We start from the raw sequence: 20,235 nt of genomic DNA on the forward strand, positions 1-20,235 counted from the left end.
GAGTAAATATGAGACCGCGGCATTAATTTCAACCTGAAAATCTATTGTTTCATGTGTTGTGGTGAAGTTCTAGCTGGGGAAAAAAAATGATGCTCTTCATCGAGCTCCTGTTCTTCCATTGTGCACGCTTGTCTTATTCAAATGAAGCAACTTGATTTGATATCCTCAGACAGAAACTCGATGTGAGGCTCCTTCTGTCCTCTTGTTATCTGGAAATTAAATTTCTCTCTCATGGATTGCATTTCACGGTTCACCGAGTCATTTTGCAGTAAGGGCAGACTGAGCTATGAGATGGTTTTGAAAATGTCCGGCCGGATAGTTGTGTCCACTCCGGAGTCAAAGCGGGTTTTCGCATTTGTACGACTCAACCATAGATATGCTCTCTAAGATGGCGTAAAATGGTGCAACAGATCACAGATTACACAAGGTATGTTCAGGTTTTAGTGTAGAAAAAATATATATATTATTGAATATTGTTATTGACAGACACAAAACATGCTTGAGAAACAGAACAAAACACCTCATACCGTCAAGAGCCTGTGCATGTTGCTCAACTGCAAAGAGGAGAATTGAGTTTTTATGACTGGTACTAATATTATACTGTGGGGACAGAGCAGGAAATGGTGTATTGGCAAACAGGAGTCAGCTGTATTGTTTGTATTCTAAGCAACTTGCAGCATGCGCACACACACACACACACACACACACACACACACACAAACTCCCCTTGACTGCCCCTTCAGAGGCATGTAAAGCTTAGCTGCAACTCTTAAGTGTCTCACTTTAGTAAACAGGACAGCATGCGCAACAAAATGACATTTAAACATGAGAAGCTTTCATAGAAAGAAAACATAAACATCCTTTACACAGTGGGCATGTACAGTAGGAGCATCTCACATTGCACTAATTCCAGTCAGTTATTGTCAATACTAGAGATTTCTTCCAGTAGTTTTTGTCCTGATGAGGGATTCCTAGACATTTTACCCAATATGGATGAATATAGATCAGAGCATGATTGCAGGTGACGTCTGTTTTATATGAAGTTTGTCATTTTATTTGTCTGGTGTGAGTATTTGCTGCTTTTCTCTGTTTAATATCACTGTAAGATGAATATCTTGGGTTGTGGACTATTAAACAAGATATTTAAATATGTCATTTTGAACTCAAAGAAAATTACATGGATTTTCATTATTTGACATTTTATAGACAGAGGCAGTGGTTAGCACTGTCACCTCACAGCAAGAAGGTTCCTGGTTCGAACCTCAGCTGGGGCTTTTCTTTGTGGAGTGTGTCAGACATGCACTTAATAGGTTCATTGGTTAAATTCTTACACTGTACATATACCAATCTGAGCATATACAAATGTGTCATCACAAGCAGCAGCTTGTTTAAAACAATCTCCTAATTGTTCATGTGTCGGGTATTAATGGAAACTGAGATTCGGGCGTTATCATTCCTGGGAGAGTGTGTGATTGTGAAAGCTTGATGGTTTTATGGCTGAAGAGCCACTTAATATATAAAAAAAAAGGCCCGTGTTGACTTCGTTCTTGTAGGTCAAGTGGAATAATTGTGTTTCAGGGCTGCAGCAAGAAGAATGATCTATCTCTTGACGCTGCACGCAGGAGTGTCATTGCATCAAGGGCACTGTTTGAATCATCGGAAACTTTAAGTTTTCCATAAGTGAGGATGTTTTTTTTGTGTTTAGAGAGCTGGAAGACTTGTGTGAATTGCAGAGGATTGTAAAGCTGATTGTACATATTTGACTGTAAAGTTGCTGGAGATGCTTTGATGTACTCAGTACCAGCCTGTTGACATGGAAACTGAAGAGGCTATTGTATGACGAATGTTTGTGCCACCAGTTTTGGTGAAATAAGGAGGAATTTGTGAGTCATTTGATCATACTGTTGTTGTGTCTCCAAATGTTTGACGAGTTATTACTTACTTTCATCCCTCACTGCAATTTTAAAAGAGTTTACTGCCCCTTTGACCACGTAGAAACAGAAATGTGTAGTTCTTTTAGGTGAAACCGTCTTTGCAGTCTTTTCATGTTTACTCTAATTACCTACTCTTTGGTAAGACATGGTACCACTTACACAGATCAGCTGCAGGCTGTAGCTAAAATTAAATCAGTGTGGAATTGTGAATTACAGATCCAAATCACTCCTAAAAGCATCCATCACATCAAACATTGAATATATCACCTAAATGCCTCATCTGCTTCTGTGCTGTGCTCACTGAGTGGGTGAATGCTTATAATGTTAGGCTCCTGGTTGATTGTGTGAGTCATTAATGTGGTTCAGCATGGGTTCAAGGAGCTTAAGATGCTCATTATTGACACACAAGACAAAAAGGCAATAGTTTATTGTTTTTTTTAAATTATTATTATTATTTGGCTGCAGTTAAATCGAAACATGCAGCAGCTATAGCACAGTTCATTAATATGTAATGATCTAAGTGTAAAAAGAACAAGAGGTTGAAGTGCATAAGGCCTCATAGCATCATGTGCTTTTTATCTCAGTTCTTCACTCTTCCTGAGTGTGCAGTGTGGTTTGCATGTTAGGGAGAAAGGTTGTCTAATGGTCATATACCCCGGGGACCTGGAAATTGACAGCAAACGAAGTAAAACCGGTTGTTTAATAATGCATCAAAAGATCCTGTCTGTTACACGAAGTCACTCTCAGATTCTACAAGAGTGTATGAGAGTAAGCTTTAAATTTAACCATCTCATCTGTGTCTTTCCGCAGAGTGTATGGAACCAGGTGATGATCCATGATGATGCTCACTGAAGGGTCTCTCTGAGCTGAAACCCACCATTGTTGGACCTTGTGGATGAAGAGGAGGTGGTGGATCTGCCCACGGACGCTTAGACCATGGTGAAAGCTCAGCGGAGCCAGCCTGTGAAATGCAGGAAGCCCCGGCAGGAGAAGGTCGGCAAGGAGAAAAGAGGTGGCGTGAAAAAACTAAAAGAGAGAAAGGATGAGTTGAGAGGAAAGAAAAAAAAGGATAAGAAAGAGTCACATCGCCATAGAAAGAAGACACTGGTAGTGGGTGATGGAGAAGCGCTGGACTGTTGTGTCCTGCTCACCCGTCTGGAAGAGAAAGGAATTATGTGTAAAGAAAAGAATGCACCAAAAACTGGTAAGCAAAAGAGCGTTAAAGTCAAAAAGAAGCGTCACTCCAGCTCCATTCAAAGACGGACCAAGAAAACTTCCACAGCCATTCAGCAAGCACTGGAACCAAAAATCAACCAATCTGACGCCTTACTCATGTTCCCCGCGACAGTCTTCGAGCCACGCAGGCGAAGAATGGCATCTCTCAATGCTGAGGCTGTCAACAGCTTGCTGTTCTACAAAGACGATTCTCTCACGTCAAATGTTACAAAGAAACGTCAGACTTCTAATGAACATCCAGCTAATGATAGTCTCACTAAAACTGAACACAGAGGTCATAAAACCAAAAAAGTTCCTTCTGGAGGGAAAGCAGACCCAAAAGAAAGACCTAAAAAACAGAGGCGGTCAGCAGCAGCAGCGGCTCAGAACATCGACTGGTTGGCTTTGTTTGCACCAACGCCTCGGCGTCAGGCTGGCCTCACTGCTGCAACGCTGCTCAAACTTACAAGTACCGCCTATGGAGCCAAACGGCAAAAAAAGATGGAGTCCAAGCCAGGGCTTGGAAGTGAAGCAGCAACTACGACTCAGGATGAGATTAGCGGTAAACCAGTGTGTGGAGAAACAACGCTGACCAAAAGAACAACACATCCCAAACACGAGGACCAACTAAAGCACAGAAAACAGGGTACAGAGGATCTGATTCATCCCCAGCTAGGCTCTACCATCCAGGGGTGCTGTAGTTTGTGTAAAAGTGAGGCTTTGGATCCAGAGTGGAAGGGCACCACTGGAGGAGAAGAGTGTCTCAAACATTCGCTCCATTGTGGCTCCTCGCTGGGATTCTCCTTGAAAACAATCAAAGAGGAGCAGGTGGAGGCCGAGGTGTCTTCCTGCTACTGCTGTTCCCAGGAGAGGTGTGTGGAGTACTGTCACAGACTGGCCCTCTTCCTGGAGGACAAGACCTTCAAGGAACCAGAGGACGGCTCGCTGTCCGAGGTGTTCCATCACCACCATCACCACCATCATCATCATCACCACCATCTTCAGTCCCCTCACTCTGTAGCCCACTCAGCAGCCATAACCATCAGCCCACGCACATACACCTGTTTCCCTGGCTACTATGTCCACTTCAGCCACCCGGACAACTCCCCTTCTCCCATATCACCCCTCACTTTATGCCCGAGAAGCAGCAAGAGACCCAAGCTGCTCCCTAGCACCGGTTCACAGCCCTCAGGGATTACCCATCCAGTGTATTGTTGCACCTCACTGGAGGCGTGCTACGGAGAGCCCTGCAGGATCAACGGCTACTCTTCCTATACCAGTGTGATTCCAGCCATCGCTAGAGGGGGATGCTCCTTCAGCTCCACAGACTGCACCAAATGTAACCACGGCATCAAAAGAGGTAAGCAGACAGAAGATTGACACTACTGGGTTTATTTTTTGTCAACCTCCAGCAGTCTGTCAGAGTTATTTTTTGAAGAATTCAACAAGACGAGTTAATGCATGGGTATCTGTCTTGGAGGCACTTACGTAGCAACACTGACAACCTCCTGAAGTGCCTCTGATATAAGGCAAAAAGACGGGACAGTGTCCATCATTTCTTTGACGTTTGAATGGTCAGAGGATGCTTTTACTGCTACTGCAGGGTGAAGTGTGGCAAGCATGTAATGAAGGTGAACTTAAATCTTAAATCTAGAGCTTGAAGGTTTACGTCTGATCATGGAAATCACTGTTTGACAAAGAATTTGTACCACACGGTCCGCATCAGCTAAAATCATTTTACCCATATTTTTTGGTATACAGTGGTCCCTCGTTTATCGCGGGGGATACGTTCTAAAAATAACCCGCAATAAACGAAATCCGCGAAGTAAGTTTTACAATTATTATACATGTTTTAAGGCCGTAAAACCCCTAACCACACACTTTTATACACCTTTTTACACGCATTTTGTACAGTACTCCCTTAGTTAATCAGGACGCAGAACACACGTGCGGTTATCCGTTAGCCAATCAGGACGCAGAACACAATGCGCGTTCATACCGTACAGTACGCTGTAGAAAAAGCACGCAAAATTACACTAAAAAAATCAGTGAAACAGCGAGTCCGCGAAAAGTGAACCGATATATAGCGAGGGACGACTGTAGTACTTTTACACTGTACAGGACTGTTGTGGGTAAGAGGGAGCTAAGCCAGAAGGCAAAGCTCTCGATTTTCCAATACATCTATGTTCCAACCTTCACCTGTGGTCATGAGCTTTGGGTAGTGACTGAAAGAATGAGATTGCGGATACAAACCCAGTACCCGCTGGTGGGATTACATAGTCCATCTATCTTGGGAATGCCTCAGGTCCTCCAAGAGGAGTTGGAATGTGTTGCTGAGGAGAGAGACATCTCGAACACCCTACTAAACCTGCTAGACGGAAAAATTCTAGACAGCTCTTAAAAAGAAAATACAGCAGATATTCTAGTAGAAAAAGATGTTATTTAGATGGCAAAGACCAGAAATCACAGAGGGGTGATTAAAAGGTTACTCCAACTATTTCCTGTTGTTTAATGACATTATCAGCGAAGTCCCTGCAGAGCCACAAAAGAAATTACTATTTTCACAGGCTGTGTAGCGCATCCAGTGACAGGGAAACTGAACTTCCTATATGAAATCATTGACCGCTTTAAGTAAGACAGTAGGACTTCCTAATAAGTTTAAGTATTAAACATTTATGAGCACATTATAGTTCTAAGGTTATTATGTATGCAAACCCCCCCCCCCCCCCCCAATCCAGCTGCCACAGCAGTACAATGTGCTGAGAATAGCTATTATGTCAGGCATTTTTAATCTCCCGTTTTGGAATGTCACTTGAGTGGGAAGTAACAAAAAAATATCAGATAAAGGGCAAGACCTCTTTTGTCTAAGTTTGAATACAAGTCGCCAGACAGTGAATACAAGGCCTGTGCAGCTGAAACCTAATGAGCTGATTGTATAAGCTCCAGTGTCAGCAGTTAGTTACCGCGTTCAAGTCAGAGATGTGAACCAGAACAGGAAAACTCTTTGTGATGTCTGCGGTGTAACACACACAAACAGCATGTGGACGCGAGTTTGTGTGTGTGTGTGTGCCTGAATGTGTGGGTGTACGGTTAAAAACACCTGAATATGACCTCAAAACAACACTAATAACACACACACACACACACACACACACACACACTGCTGCACCTCAGCTGCACTCTCTCACTCTTTCTGTGGTCTCCAGCAGCTGAAACCAGGTCAGGCTGTGAAGGGGTTGAGACTCTTGACTACAAGAGCACCATCAGCCTTCATTTTTTTACAAATAGTTGTTTTTCATGGAAGACATTTTGACATGTCACAGTAGGAAAAGCACAGGTGTTACTAATAGAATAAATGACGGCTGAATTGCATGGCTTGCTGCTAGGACCATAGACTGTATAAAGAATGAGTGTCGTATACGCGACGTCACTCGTAGGTTTCTGGCCATCACCCTTTTGGCAGTCCTGCTTCTGCAGCCTTCCCTTAATCTGAAATCAGCAAAGACGTGGATCATTGGACCTAAGGCGGGCTGAATGATGCTTAGGTGCTCAAACAAGCCACCTGTAACAACACCCGGCTGTCAGTCAAAGCAGCCACACTGTTAATTCTGGATAACTTCAAGCCCTTAATATAAAATTAATAGTTGAGTTATATATAAATTAGTCGCATAAACTGAGAAATTATCTATAGAGACCAGAACTGTTTTTTTTGTACCAGGCTGTAAATATGTTTATTTCTGCTGAGAAGTTTTATTGACATATTTTGTAGCCAGCCTCAAGTGGCCATTGTTGGAACTGCCGGTTTTGGCACTTCTGCATAGGCTTCACTTCACAGCCATGGAGGTTGCCACTCGGCTAAGCTCCTTCTGTGACAGGTCAAAATGTCTAATGTTGAAAACACACACAGGTGTTGCCACTTTCTGCCTGATTAGACCTCTTTTAGTACTAATGTGTGGCACACTGTTGTGGCTCAGGAGGTAGAGCGGGTCACCCACTAATCAGATGATTGCCCGTTGGATCCATGGCTCCTCCAGACTACATGTCAATGTGTCCTTGGGCAAGATACTGAACCTCAAATTGCTGCCTTAGTCTGTGCCATCAGTGTACGAATGTGGGTGTAAATGGGTGAATGAGAAATGTAGTGCAAAGGCACTTTGAGTGGTCAGAAGACTAGAAAGGCTAGAAAAGAATAACTACAATTTACTGATCAGGTTTGACTTTATTTTGGTGCACATTATGGGGTGAAACAACTTTATTGGTTCTAGGACTTTGGCCACCTGATGTCATAGTGAGCTCCACCCAACACATGCCTGAGCAGAGGTCTAATTAACCAGTGAAACCTGTGTGGGTGTGCAGGTGAAGTACAATAATGATGCCACGATGTAGTAAGGTTTCTAAGCAGCATGGGCAGAAATGTTGAGATTTTTTACTTATAGCAACCCTACACAACCTTGTAATGCAGCCTTGTTAATTCAATACAACCAGGGGCTTTGCTGTTATATCTGGTTTGGTATGACCAGTAGCTCATGGTGGTAAATGTTAGATAATCTACAGTGAAGTCACTGGCCAACTTGTGTTACTGTTATGCTACATTTTGGCATTTACCAGCGTCATGTATCACAGCTGATGTTCAATAAATGTTTCATGGTCTTGCTTCAAGTAAAACCATTCCAAACTATAACAATACATCAGATTTTATATGCTAATTACAGGTTTTGCACATAAAATCTTATTAGATACATTGCATGTCTATGTACACAGCTCTAATATAATTGCTAATGGTTCAGTGGGCTAACAGTAAACCTGAAGTAGCCTAACATTAATGTATTCTCCGTGGAGGAAATAAAGGCTGCTGATGAAGTTGGGATCCAGGGAGCTGAGAGATCACACTGAAATAAATTGATCATTAATTCACCTTATTGTGCTCTCCCCAACTGTGTCATGGGAGTGTGCACAATCTGCTCTTGTTATTTCACACAGTTAGCACTAGTGTTTTTCACTGTCAGCTTTATAAAGATGATGTTTAATGTGTGTGTGTGTGTGTGTGTGTGTGTGTGTGTGTGTGTGTGTGTGTGCGTGTGAGGTGGGCTGCTCCGTTAAAGGCTATAATTGACCTTAATTGAGACTCTGTTTGTTTTTTCTGCTGCTTCAGCAGAGCTAATAACAGCTGAGTGTCATTTATGTCACTGTTATGTAACCTTGTTAAAGGTTGTTGATCACTGTAGCTGCTCCTTAGGGGACTGTGTGCATTTTCCTACTTACTCTGCTTCATTATTTTTTTCACTTCCTTCCTCAGACGACTACCCGTCAACCCTCAATGACCATCACAGTCCCTCCTCCATCCCCATCTGTCCCAGCCCCAGAATCCTCACTGGCTGCCCCATTCCCACTGTGCCTCCAGCCGGCCAATCAGTGCCCCACATTCAGACTCCGCTGTCTGACCCCAGCCAACCACAGCCTCCGCTGCAGGTGGCGAAGGAGTGTCCACAGAGTGCCAAGTCGCCCAGCGGGTCGAGGTCTGGCGCGCGCGGCATCGGCAGCATCAGCTCGGCTGTCTGCCCTCTCAACAGGGACAAGAAACAGAAGCTCAGCTCTGCCAGCGTCGGAGAGCGAACGGTTGCCAAGCAGCCGAAGAACCGGCGCCAAAAAAACACCAACGGCTGGCAGCCAGTTGGCCTGCCCTTTCAGAGGGAGGTTTTCTCAGTGGTACGTAGAGAAAGTCATGCTGGTGCTTTGTGACGCAGCCATGATGATGCCGCTTGTAATTAATTATGGTGTAATTTAACTTGACGCTCCTAAGAGAGTCTGGGATGATTTATCACACACGCATTATTGTCACATCAGAGCTTTTTCACCGTTTTTTGAGTTTCATCCAAACACATGACTGTTGAGACAGAAGTCATTCAATACAAATCACATCTTGGAGCTTTTTACTCCACAGCCTCTCACAACTTATCACTTTCTGGCTGCATGAAGAGTCAGTATTTCCTACTTTCTGTGTTTCCAGGGAGAGGAGACTCTGGTGCTGAGGAAGTGTTTTGAGGGAGTTCGGAGGGATGGGGACCTGATCCGGGTCAGAGACACTGTTCTGCTGAAATCTGGACCTAGGAAGAAGTCTCTGCCTTATGTGGCCAAGATCTCAGCTTTGTGGGAAGACCCAGAGTCAGGTAGTAAACACGCTGTACGAAGTGTTTACTTCCAGTACAAGAGAACCTGGATTAATGTGGTAATAACTGTTTTAAAAAAAATCTTTTTCTTCTTTAGGAGAGCTGATGATGAGTTTGTTTTGGTACTACCGTCCAGAACACACACAGGGGGGCCGCAACCCCAGTATACATTGTGAGGTGAGGAGCAAATCCTTCTATACTTGTCTCTGAGTGGTCGACAGATGTTTGTTATAATCGTTTACAAGGACACCTGAACATAGGTCTAGTTAACCGTGGGCAAATAGTCAGTAAATCACTGTGCCAGCTACATGTGAGCATGGCTTTGTGCCATGTTAGCTTTTAAGTCTCTCAGATAAAAGAAACAACCAACAGTTAAACGTGACTGGCGGACAATTTAAATATTAAGGCTATTTTAAGTCTATTTTATTTTAATGTTTAATTTCATATAAAGAGTTAAAAATAATAAGATAATAATGCAATACTTGTGTACATTACACTGTTTTGTTCCAATATGAGACATTCATTAAAAAAGAAACACCAACTCACAAAATAATGTGAAGCAGAAAGTTAAAACAAGGTATGTCACAGTCATTATCTGAAATGGCAATACATTTTAGGTCATTATGTTCCCATACCAAAATGTATAAATAACATTTTTTGGCATAAAACCCTTTATATATATATATATATATATATATTATATATATATATATATTATATATATATTATATTATATAATATATATATATATATATATATATTATCATATATATTTCTCTTTTTGTCCATATCCCATAAAAAGACCAATGAGTGAATTGATCCCACCAACACGTACTGTGTTTGCAAAGCCAGTTATAGCTGATTTGTGTCGTTAACCGCCAGTGTTGTCTTAAAAAACATATTAATATTAAAAGCAACGAGTCAAATGTTCATTTTCATAAACATGGCCACTGTAGTTTATCATTTTGAGTCAAGCCCATACACAAAGTCCTGCTGCTGCCTGAGTTCTGCACCACTACAGCATCAAATCCACAGCTGAAAATAGTCCCCAACAAGTCCCCTATTTACACTATTTATCACCCTGCTTCCTACATTACTTCTCTTTTTTTCACAATGAAACTAAATATTTGTGACAGATTTACGTCCTCAGTTGGAACGAATGGGTTTGTGGCTAAATGCAAATATAGGCAGGGTAGGGAAGTGGGGAAGTACTGGGAAAATGATAAAAAGCTTTCTTGGACTTTTCATGAGATTTGTTGACAATAAACAAATCTGTTGGTAAGCGTCCTTGGTATAAACCCATGGTAAAGGTCCAACGTGCCCCCATATAAGGAAATAATGGGGACGTGTGGGTGTTCTTCACCTTAATCTTGACCATTTTTGAGTCATTTCAGGACTCATTCATGTGTATTTTTGCTCACTTAATTCCTCTCATCTAATAAAATGTTTTCCGTGGGATATGAGGATTAGTTTGCAACACACTAAATGTATTATATAACACTTTTGAGCCTCTTCCCATTTATTTTTGCCTTCCATTTATTCCTGTTTGCACACTATGAGTTTGCATCAAAGTGAAATCAAAATTGAAGAGAAGACTGGCTTAACTCGGTAACTAAAAATGTGTCTCAAAGAGATGAGAATGACTGAACAAACACAGGCAGGCACACATGTTGAGGAGCAGCTTCTGTTGTGCTTGCTTCCTGTTGTCAGTAATCTCCCAGAGGAACAAGTGGGACTTTATTAAATCTCCAGAAACAATAAACCACATGAAGTCTGTCGTTTCTCTGCTGCATTAACAAACAACAAAAACATCAAAGTAGCAGTGTAACAGGGCTTTGGTTCAGAGGAAGAAGTAAAACATTTTTTCTCTGGTGAATATATGCTCATTGGCCACTTTATTAGCTACACCTGTTCAACTGCTTATAAACACAAATAACTAATCAGCCAATCACATGGCAGCAGCGATGCATTTAGGCATGTAGACGCGGTCAAGACGACCTGCTGAAGAATGGAAAAGAAAGGTGATTTAAGTGACTTTGAACATCACATGGTTGTTAGTGCCAGACGGCTGGTCTGAGTATTTTAGAAATTGATGATTTACTGGGAATTTCACGCAAAACCATCTCTAAGGTTTATACAGAACAGTCCGAAAAAGGAGGAGAATGATCAGACTGGTTCAAGTTGATAGAAAAGCAACAATAACTCAAATAACCAGTCGTAACAACCAAGGTATGCAGAAGACCATCTCTGAACACACAACATGTCGAACCTTGAAACAGAATGGCTACAGCAGCAGAAGACCACACTGGGTGCCACTCCTGTCAGCTAAGAACAGGAAACTGAGGCTACAATTTGCGTTGGCTCACCAAAATTAGACAATAGAAAATTGGAAAAACGCCGCCTGGTCTGATGAGTCTCGTTTTCTGCTGTGACATTCAGATGGTAGAGTCGGACTTTGGCATACACACGATCCTACCTTGTATCGACGGTTCAGGCTGTTGGTGTGATGATGTGAGGGAGATAATAGGCTCCTTAGCACCAATTGAGCAACATTTAAACGCCACAGCCTACCCAAGTATTGTTGCTAATCATGTCCATCCATGAATAACCACAGTGTAGGCATCTTCTGATGGCTACTTTTAGCAGGATAACATGCCTTGTCACAAAGCTCAAATTACTTTAAACTGGTTTCTTGAACATGACAGAGAGTTCACTGTACTGAAATATCCTCAATGGTCACCAGATCTCAATCCAATAGAGCACCTTTGGGATGTGGTGGAACGGGAGATTTGCATGATGGATGTGGTGCGGCCAACAAATTTGCAGCAACTACGTAATGCTATCATGTCAGTGTGGACTAAAATCTCTGAGGAATGTTTCCAGCATCTTGTTGAATCTATGCCACGAAGAATTCAGTCGGTTCTGAAGGCAGAAGGAGGTCTAACCCGATAGCAAGGTGTAACTAATAAAGAGGCCAGTGAGTGTACTGTGAAGCAGAGAGATGTTCCTGTGTGGAGACTGTGAAAGCGATAAAATGTGTAATTTTAAGTCTTGGTGGATGATTTGTTGTTTTTTTTCTTTTCTTTCATACAGAATGAGATCTTTGCGTCTCGTCACCAGGATGTGAACAGTGTGGCCTGTATTGAAGACAAATGCTATGTCCTAACATTGGCACAGTATTGCCGGTAAGAAGGAAAGCATCTTTTACATTTTGTGGTGGCTTTTAGAGTATTTATTTCAAGTATATTTCTTGCATGAAAACTTTATTGCTTTTGAAAGATTACTTGGTCCTGCTCAGAAAACTCTAGTGTTGATTTTTGAAGCTTTTTTCAAATACCCACAGGATTAACTAAAAACGTTTAACATAAAAAGCAAGCAACTTTCTCAGTTCACAGACAATTTGAAGGTGATTGAGTCTGATGTCCTTTGTTTGTGCTTCCTCCAGATTTTGTGCCTTGGTAAAACGCCGTAGGGATGGCGTACGCGACAGTGCCGCCTCCCTCATGGTGCCACCCATTGTTGGCAACGCCATTCCCACCCACCACTGTGTGCCCGATGACGTCGACCCAGAGCTGGTGTTTTTCTGTCGACACGTCTATGACTTCCGCTATGGACGCCTCCTCAAGAACCTGCAGTAGCATCTGACGGGGCATGACACATCATGCTATGGGACGTGAGATAATGTTACTCTGGTTTCATCCTCCACGACTTTAATTACCTACCTGCTGCCTGTGTGAGAGGAACTGGAAGTTTAGGATGTAGGATTGAAAGATGATGAGCTTATTTTGTTTTGAAATCTCCTGTTCATACTTACAAACCACACATTTATTTAGTACAAGTAATGGTCTGACATATTGTATAAGAGTTATTATGGTCTTTATCATACATGGCTCCCTGGTGTCGTAGCAGCTGTGTGAAGAACCTGAACGTACTCTGCTGTAGAAAATGCTACTGTAGCTCTTAGAAATGTGACATTTGATAGATATGAAGAGAAGTTGATGTTACATGTGAATTACTGTCTGCCTGACAGATACTAGACACATCACAATGCGTCTCCATGACACGACACAGCTAAATAAAATTCGAGGCATATCATGCCGCATCAGTTTTTTAGAAAAGAGACGAGAGTGGCTGAGGATTTTATTCGCATTTGCAAATGCAGAAACATGCAGTTTTCTACAAGGCATCGCATACAGAAGTTTTACAGTGTGAACATTTGTGTTCAAGCTGTTTTTGGGAAATGTGCTTTTTTTCGCTTTCTTGCTTAAAGTTAGACGGGAAGAAGATCGATAGCACTTTTATGTCTGTACAGTAAATATGAAGCGACTGCCAGCCAGTCGGTTAGCTTCGCTTGGCATTAAGAGTGGAAACAAGGGGAAATGGTTTCCCTAGGCTAGCTGTTTTCCCTTTGGCTTTAGACAGAGCTGGGCTAGTTGTTTCCAGTCTTTGTGCTACCATAAGCTATTTGACTGCTGGCTCCAGCTACTTATTTAGACATGAGAGTGGTATCGATGTTCTCATCTAAATCTTGGCAGGAAAGCAAATTAGCGTGTTGTCCCCGTTATTTAACATTTCCATTTTCATGTAATTGTGATTGACCTATGTGGTAAACTATGAACACAGCTGTGAGGAAAGTTTTGGCTGCATCTCTCGTGAAGTTTCTGACAGAATTATGGGTTTTATGTCATATCTGTATCACGAATTATTACTGACCTGCACTCCACAAAGAAAGCACAGTTCAGCTTATTTGATTTTGCAGCGCGAGCCGAGCATTGAGGGGACTTTTGTTATGCCAATGCTTAGAAAGATGTTGTGTTCTCAAAGCTGTTTGCCCGAGGTATGATTTAACATCCGGTGTCAGCTAACTGTATATTTGCATTTATATATCTGGATGAGTGTCTGTTCACGGCAGATGGCATCAGTTAGTCACCTATATCCTTGTTTGTTCACCGATGAGATGGTGAGTAATGTATTCAGTGTAGCATTTAGATCTGTGATGATGATTCATTCCTATGTTTGAGAGAAGATGTGTATTTATTTCTGTACTGAGAAAATATAATTTATTTTCAAAAGATAATTTTAAAGAGTTTTAGATGAGTGGCTTTCATTCCTGATTAGAGAAGGAGGTTGAGTCTGTCTCTCCTTCTTAGCTGCACTGTCGAAGATGAAAAGTGTGTGAGTCATTTGCAATAGTATCTCTGTGACTGATTGAGCTCGCTTGCCAGATACAAACATATTAAATGTTGTGTTGAGATGTTGAAGACATTTGGAGTATTCAGAAGTATCTCAGATACAGTTTGAAGGACACCTGCTAACATGTGACCAGAGATGCTTAACTTGCAGGACCAAAACGTACCTTGGCCTCGCCCAGCTTTCCTGTCTACTTTCACTTCTCCTCAAATGATAAAGCTTTGCCTCTTCACCTTTTTAAATGCTGAATTTTACAATGATTTTAAACTTACCTTTGCATTAGCCTGTGCCCTTGATCTTGCTGCCTTAGAGAACATTCCCAGCCTTTCATTTAGAGATGTGTACCGATATCAGCCTGGGATAATGAAGCTTTTTAGTGTGCTGATCTTGATTCCTAAATGCTTGAGATGCATCACAGGTCCATCACATTACAGAACTGATCCTCGATCGACACTTATTTTAAGTTGTTCCAATTAAAAGTGATCTTTAATATCAAACACCTAAAACTGCGCTTATTTACTTTCTTGTCGAGCGTTAAAGGTGGGCTAAGTGATTTCAGGTAACAGGATTCTAATCCAATCCATTTTTTTTTTTTTTTCAATTTCATCTCCTCACGGTCCGCTAACTTTCCACTCTGTGTGCACTCAAAGATAAATCTGGTGGTTGTACACAGCCCTGGCTCTGTAAATGGGAAACAAACAAAGTGGCTTGGACCAAGCCACACAACACTAACTTGTGTTTCCAGCCAGGATTTGTGTGTCAATTACTTCCCCCACGGACATTCGGCTTAGTTTCTAGTTTGCCAAGATCTGTTGTTGTTGTGATGTTCACTATAGTAGCAGCTGGTGTGCTCGCTCTGGGAAACTGATCGTCCTCTCAGCATGTTAGGGGCTCAGCAGCAACTTCAGTGACAGTTTGCAAACCCACAACATAGCTATGGTCATTACTTCATGTTGTTGCTCACACTAACATCAAAACATCATGATGTTTGTCATGGTATTGGATTTCACCAAGGATCACTTTCCCCACCTTTAAACGAAAATATTGATACCGCTCTCTCTGCACGCCAAATATGAAGCCACATGTGGCACCCGATCAGCCAAGCTTAGCATGCAGGGGGCAACCTCAGCTCTGTCAGAAAAAGCAGCAAAATCCAGCAACCAGCACCTGTAAAGCTGATTTTGCTTTACTACATCTGTAAAAACAACAATTTTCTGACAACTGTCTCTCCGTTTCCATTCTTTATGCTAAGCTGAGTTAACCACCTGCTGCCTGTAGCTTCAGATCTACAGTACAGACGTGAGCGTTTCGATTCTCGACAGGAAAGCGATACGTGCAGTCCCTGAAATATTGAACCGTTGCCTAAAGTTTGTGGTTTTGTGCTTCTCGCAGAACAGCGTCTGCAAAAAACGTCAGTCATAACACGTTTTAATGGCAGACAAAAAGTATCAAAATTTCCGCAGAAACTTTTCTAAATCCCGCCGTCATTATAATCCTCCTCTCAGCTGTCCATCTGTAAGCTCATTATGTTCCAAACTATCAGATTTTGCCAAAATACAGCTAAAGACACGGCTTCCTGGCAGAGCTTCACAGAGGTTGGATAGCACCGCACGGAGTCGGTGTACTCGGCCATATTTTGGTCAAATGAGGAGATACTGAAAATACTGAAGACATGCAGTGGACAGTGAAGAAACTGATTCAGTCCTGAAGCTTGTCACCATTTGAATCCTTTGTATCCAACATGTTTTAAGCTGACCACAAGCGCTGTTCTACATGAAGGAGGAAACTACTCACAAGCCGAGTGTGCAAAGAGATAGATTTTGGGTGGAGTGTCACTTGTAAATGCCCACATCCTGACAACTTCTGCTTTACTCCCTGTGCAAAGGGTGGAGTAGATTAATTGTGTCTGTGTTCACTTACAAAAATAGAATTTGCTACAAGCTTCCTTAATGATGAATGAATTATTTCACATTGATACTACTCTACTATTTCAATTTGCTTTTTGTCAATCTGTGTCAAAACCACTGTACAGCATACTTTCTCCACTGACTGAAATATTTCATTGAATATTGTTGGTGAAAACCCACACAGCACAATACAACCAAGCAGATCTGGGTAAAACATTTGATTTGGTTCTGTAATTTAAAATCCTCCTCCTGGATCAGAGCTAGAAACCACACACAGTATATATTATGGCCTTAGGAATCACTCAGCAAACTAATTATGTTTAATCAAGATGTGTGATACTATGTCTTAATTGGTCCTCTGTGCCTGTTCCCATTAACCCATATATATTCCAAGTGTTTTTCATGAAGAGAAAGTCGAGCAGTTACTGTTGTTTTTACCCACTTTCCAAATGCCTTTCATTTTTTGTCAGATGATGCTGATCATGAATCACCAAAAACATAGAGAGGAGAAGGTATAGAAACATAAATTGAATTTTAATCCCCCAGGTGTACAAAAAACCTAAACTTTGGTTGTTCTTCTGATGTGAATTTTATGTTCTTATTCTTTGCATGGCGTTTTGGAAATATCTTGGAAATATTAATCACAGCACAGATTATTTGTATGGTTTCAAATGGACCTCTGTAATATAAGAAAAATATTTAATTGTAATAAATAATATATGAGTTTGAACATGTGTTTGAGAGTTTAATTGGTAAAATCTCACCCCAGGTTGAGAGCTGTAGTAACAGATGTTGCCCACATGGTGGCTCACTAAGCCAATATTTTAATTACTGTGATCAGGATATAAGAATAATATTAATGTTGATGTGTCAAATATTGTATGAAACAAACTAATGCTCTACTGGAAAGATCCATGCAGCACCAGAAATGCTGTCAAGATGAAGCTGACAGGATATCTGAGGGAGCAACCTGTATCCACATTACAAACTTACTATGGTTTATCAAGCTCCTGTGTAATTATGATTGAATCAATACAGCAAATTAATTCTTATAACATCTAGTTCTCAACTCTGCTCCAGTCAGCCAAATGTTAGTCTGCTTTTTATGGACAATTAGAAATGTATGTAGATTCCTGTACACACTCCTGTTTCCTGCATGTTTCACAAAGTGTAACAATGAAAACAATCTGAATTTCACAACTATCATTTATCTTTATTTGCATTTAAATGTAAAAGAAAAAACATCTTATTTATATAAATCAAAACCACTGTTTTCTTTACATCGCCTCAAGCCTTTCCCCCACCCACGTGTTTCAACTTTTGTAATTCATTCATCTCCTTCCACCTGAAGTGATTAACACCCCATTTATCTGTTACAGTGCACACATCACGGCAGATAAAAGCAAGAGTGTGAGCATCTTGAAAGCATACATGAGGAGATATAAATCATCTAACTTCAATAATCAGGCCTCTGATGAATATGTATGAGGCCTCTGGTACTACTCCATCAGTTTATGAGGTTTTAAACAGTAGGAGCCGGGAAATGCATTTGCATCCTTAACAGCGAGCGTTTGTAGAAGAAGAGTCAAAGTTCAGACACTTCAATTTATGGATTATTTAGCAGTATGTGTGTCTGTGTGCATGCTCAGTGATTGTGCAGTGTGTGTTTGCTGCTATGTCTTCTGAATCCTGGTTTCTGCAGTGACAGTCATAGGATAGCATCTACTGCCCAAAAAATCCTAGACTGAAACCTTCCACCTCTGGAGGATATGGTGGAAATCTTTACCTCTGGCTTTTATGGTTTTTTTAAGAGCCTTCTGAGTATAGAGAGAAAAGAAATATAGAACAATAGTGAGTGAAAACCTGTAAAATTGATTTCTTCATCTCAAAATGGCCTGAAAGATTATTCCAGGATTGCCTCTTTTGACACTGGTTGTGTTATTTATATGGTCAGACAGTTAGGTAGACATCAGGACAACACCAGTCTTGAAGTTATATTGTTTTTCTTCTCATAGGTCTCATGATGCCTTCCGAGCACTAGAAATTTATTCGTTCAGGGGAACAATCGGAACAGCCTCAGTATGAAAGAGGCCCATGATATTTTTTGTGTTTATACACACAGCTATCATTGCTTAATATATTAAGACCGCTGACATTTACATGCAAATACTTCCACTTACAGGATTGTCAAAGGACAATCAAATATGAGAATAGCAGGGTACGTAAGTAGAAGTGTGACTAGTTGTTTTCTGTTGTTTTATTAAATTAAATATTCAGCTCATTTCTACTTAACAATCATCAGCTGCTAAAACATATGCTTTTACTATGTAAATTGGTATAACAAATGAGTTCTGGGTGAAATATATAAACAACCTCTACACTACTGTACTGCTAAATGCCTTTATTCTGATATAAAATCAACAAAATGAGCCATTAAGTTTAGAAAGTTTAGAAATTAGACCTATTAAATGAGCCATTAAGTTTAGAAAGTTTAGAAATTAGACCTATTAGGTGGCTTTAGCTTTTTTTTTAAATATCTGAAAAGACACCATTTAGCTCTCAGTTTGATTTAGTTTAATTATAAATCATAGTCTGTATAATTGCCTTTGCTATATTTTCATATAACTGCAAAAGTAATGGATAAATGGTTAAAGTTTGTTAGTACCAGTGTCCCCTCTTCACGATTATATAAAAGATAATCTTTCAAAATAAGACGTCTTATCTAATCTAACAATTATTAGCTTTCATTAGAGATAAGTCACACCGTATCAATTAAGTAAGGGGTGAGTAACACTTGTTTTTGGTGTAACTACATGTAGGTTTGATAAAAGATAAGACAGACTTTAACGGTCTCACACTTGTCACAGCAGCTCATATACACAAGGTGGATAGGAAATTACTCATAAATAAGAAACATATAGAAAAAGTCATGAAGTCATGCTGGGGCTGAAGAGGCTGACAGCTGGGACCTGTGGTAGTGCTTCTTCTTACATGGTGGGAGTAGCTGTCTGTTGCTGAAAGAGCTGTTTAAGGCCCCCACAGTTCCATGCAGGGGGTGAGAGGAGTTGTTCATGATGGATGTCAGCTTTGCTAACTGTAACGGGTGTGTGAGGACCCAATTGCAGTAACCCGGATCACAGGGTAGTTTGGTAATGAGTCTATAACCCTTGTGCTCCCCTAAAAAAAGTTTGTGCGAGCGGTCGTTAAGTACAAAAAATGTTTTTTTCTAAAAAGTGCTATAAAAATATTATATGTGCATATTTTTTTTCACTTTCACTGCATTAAATCTTTTGACCAACTTCAGTCCTATTCATAACTATCAAATTTTCATGTATTTCTTAATAATTTTAACCCTTTAATGCCATTTTGGGAACATGAACCCACATGATAAAAAAGCACAAAATTTGAGAATTTCCTATACACTAAGTGCAAACTGTATTTTTTTAGGCAGGACTATTAGACCCTTGGATATGTCAATAATTGACAACAACATTGATTTGAATGCATTATTATTTTTTGAGCAGTGTCAGTTTATTCAAAAATGAGTGCGAATCACCCTTCTGTGCAAAAAATGTTCTTTTTCTAAAAAGTGCTATAAAAATATTATATGTGCATATTTTTTTCAACTTTCACAACTTCAGTCCTATTCATAACTATCACATTTTTATGTATTTTTTAAATAATTTTAACCCTTTAATGCCTTCTTCAATAGTCTGTTCAGCAAACAGGTAATAATGAATGCAGTTCAAAAACAGGCTTAAGCACAGAGTCTCTTGGGACTGAGATATGTCCAACCTCTCATATAAGTCCAGCAAGTTGAGG

At 40.7% G+C, this 20,235-nt stretch overlaps 1 protein-coding gene across 2 annotated transcripts in view; it reads left to right on the plus strand.

Moving 5' to 3' along the window:
- Positions 1 to 17,143, plus strand: part of bahd1 (bromo adjacent homology domain containing 1) — a 29,743-nt gene extending 12,600 nt beyond the window's left edge. For both annotated transcript variants that reach the window (XM_019277123.2, XM_019277124.2), the window contains exons 2-7: positions 2,745 to 4,509; positions 8,446 to 8,855; positions 9,157 to 9,316; positions 9,414 to 9,493; positions 12,410 to 12,501; positions 12,762 to 17,143. In XM_019277123.2, coding sequence (XP_019132668.2) covers positions 2,871 to 4,509; positions 8,446 to 8,855; positions 9,157 to 9,316; positions 9,414 to 9,493; positions 12,410 to 12,501; positions 12,762 to 12,954 — 2,574 coding nt within the window. In that variant the 5' untranslated portion in view covers positions 2,745 to 2,870 and the 3' untranslated portion in view covers positions 12,955 to 17,143. The remainder of the gene's footprint in view (positions 1 to 2,744; positions 4,510 to 8,445; positions 8,856 to 9,156; positions 9,317 to 9,413; positions 9,494 to 12,409; positions 12,502 to 12,761) is intronic.
- Positions 17,144 to 20,235: the final 3,092 nt, after the last annotated feature.

This window comes from Larimichthys crocea, chromosome XXIV, assembly GCF_000972845.2.
Source record: "Larimichthys crocea isolate SSNF chromosome XXIV, L_crocea_2.0, whole genome shotgun sequence".
NCBI lineage: Eukaryota > Metazoa > Chordata > Actinopteri > Sciaenidae > Larimichthys > Larimichthys crocea.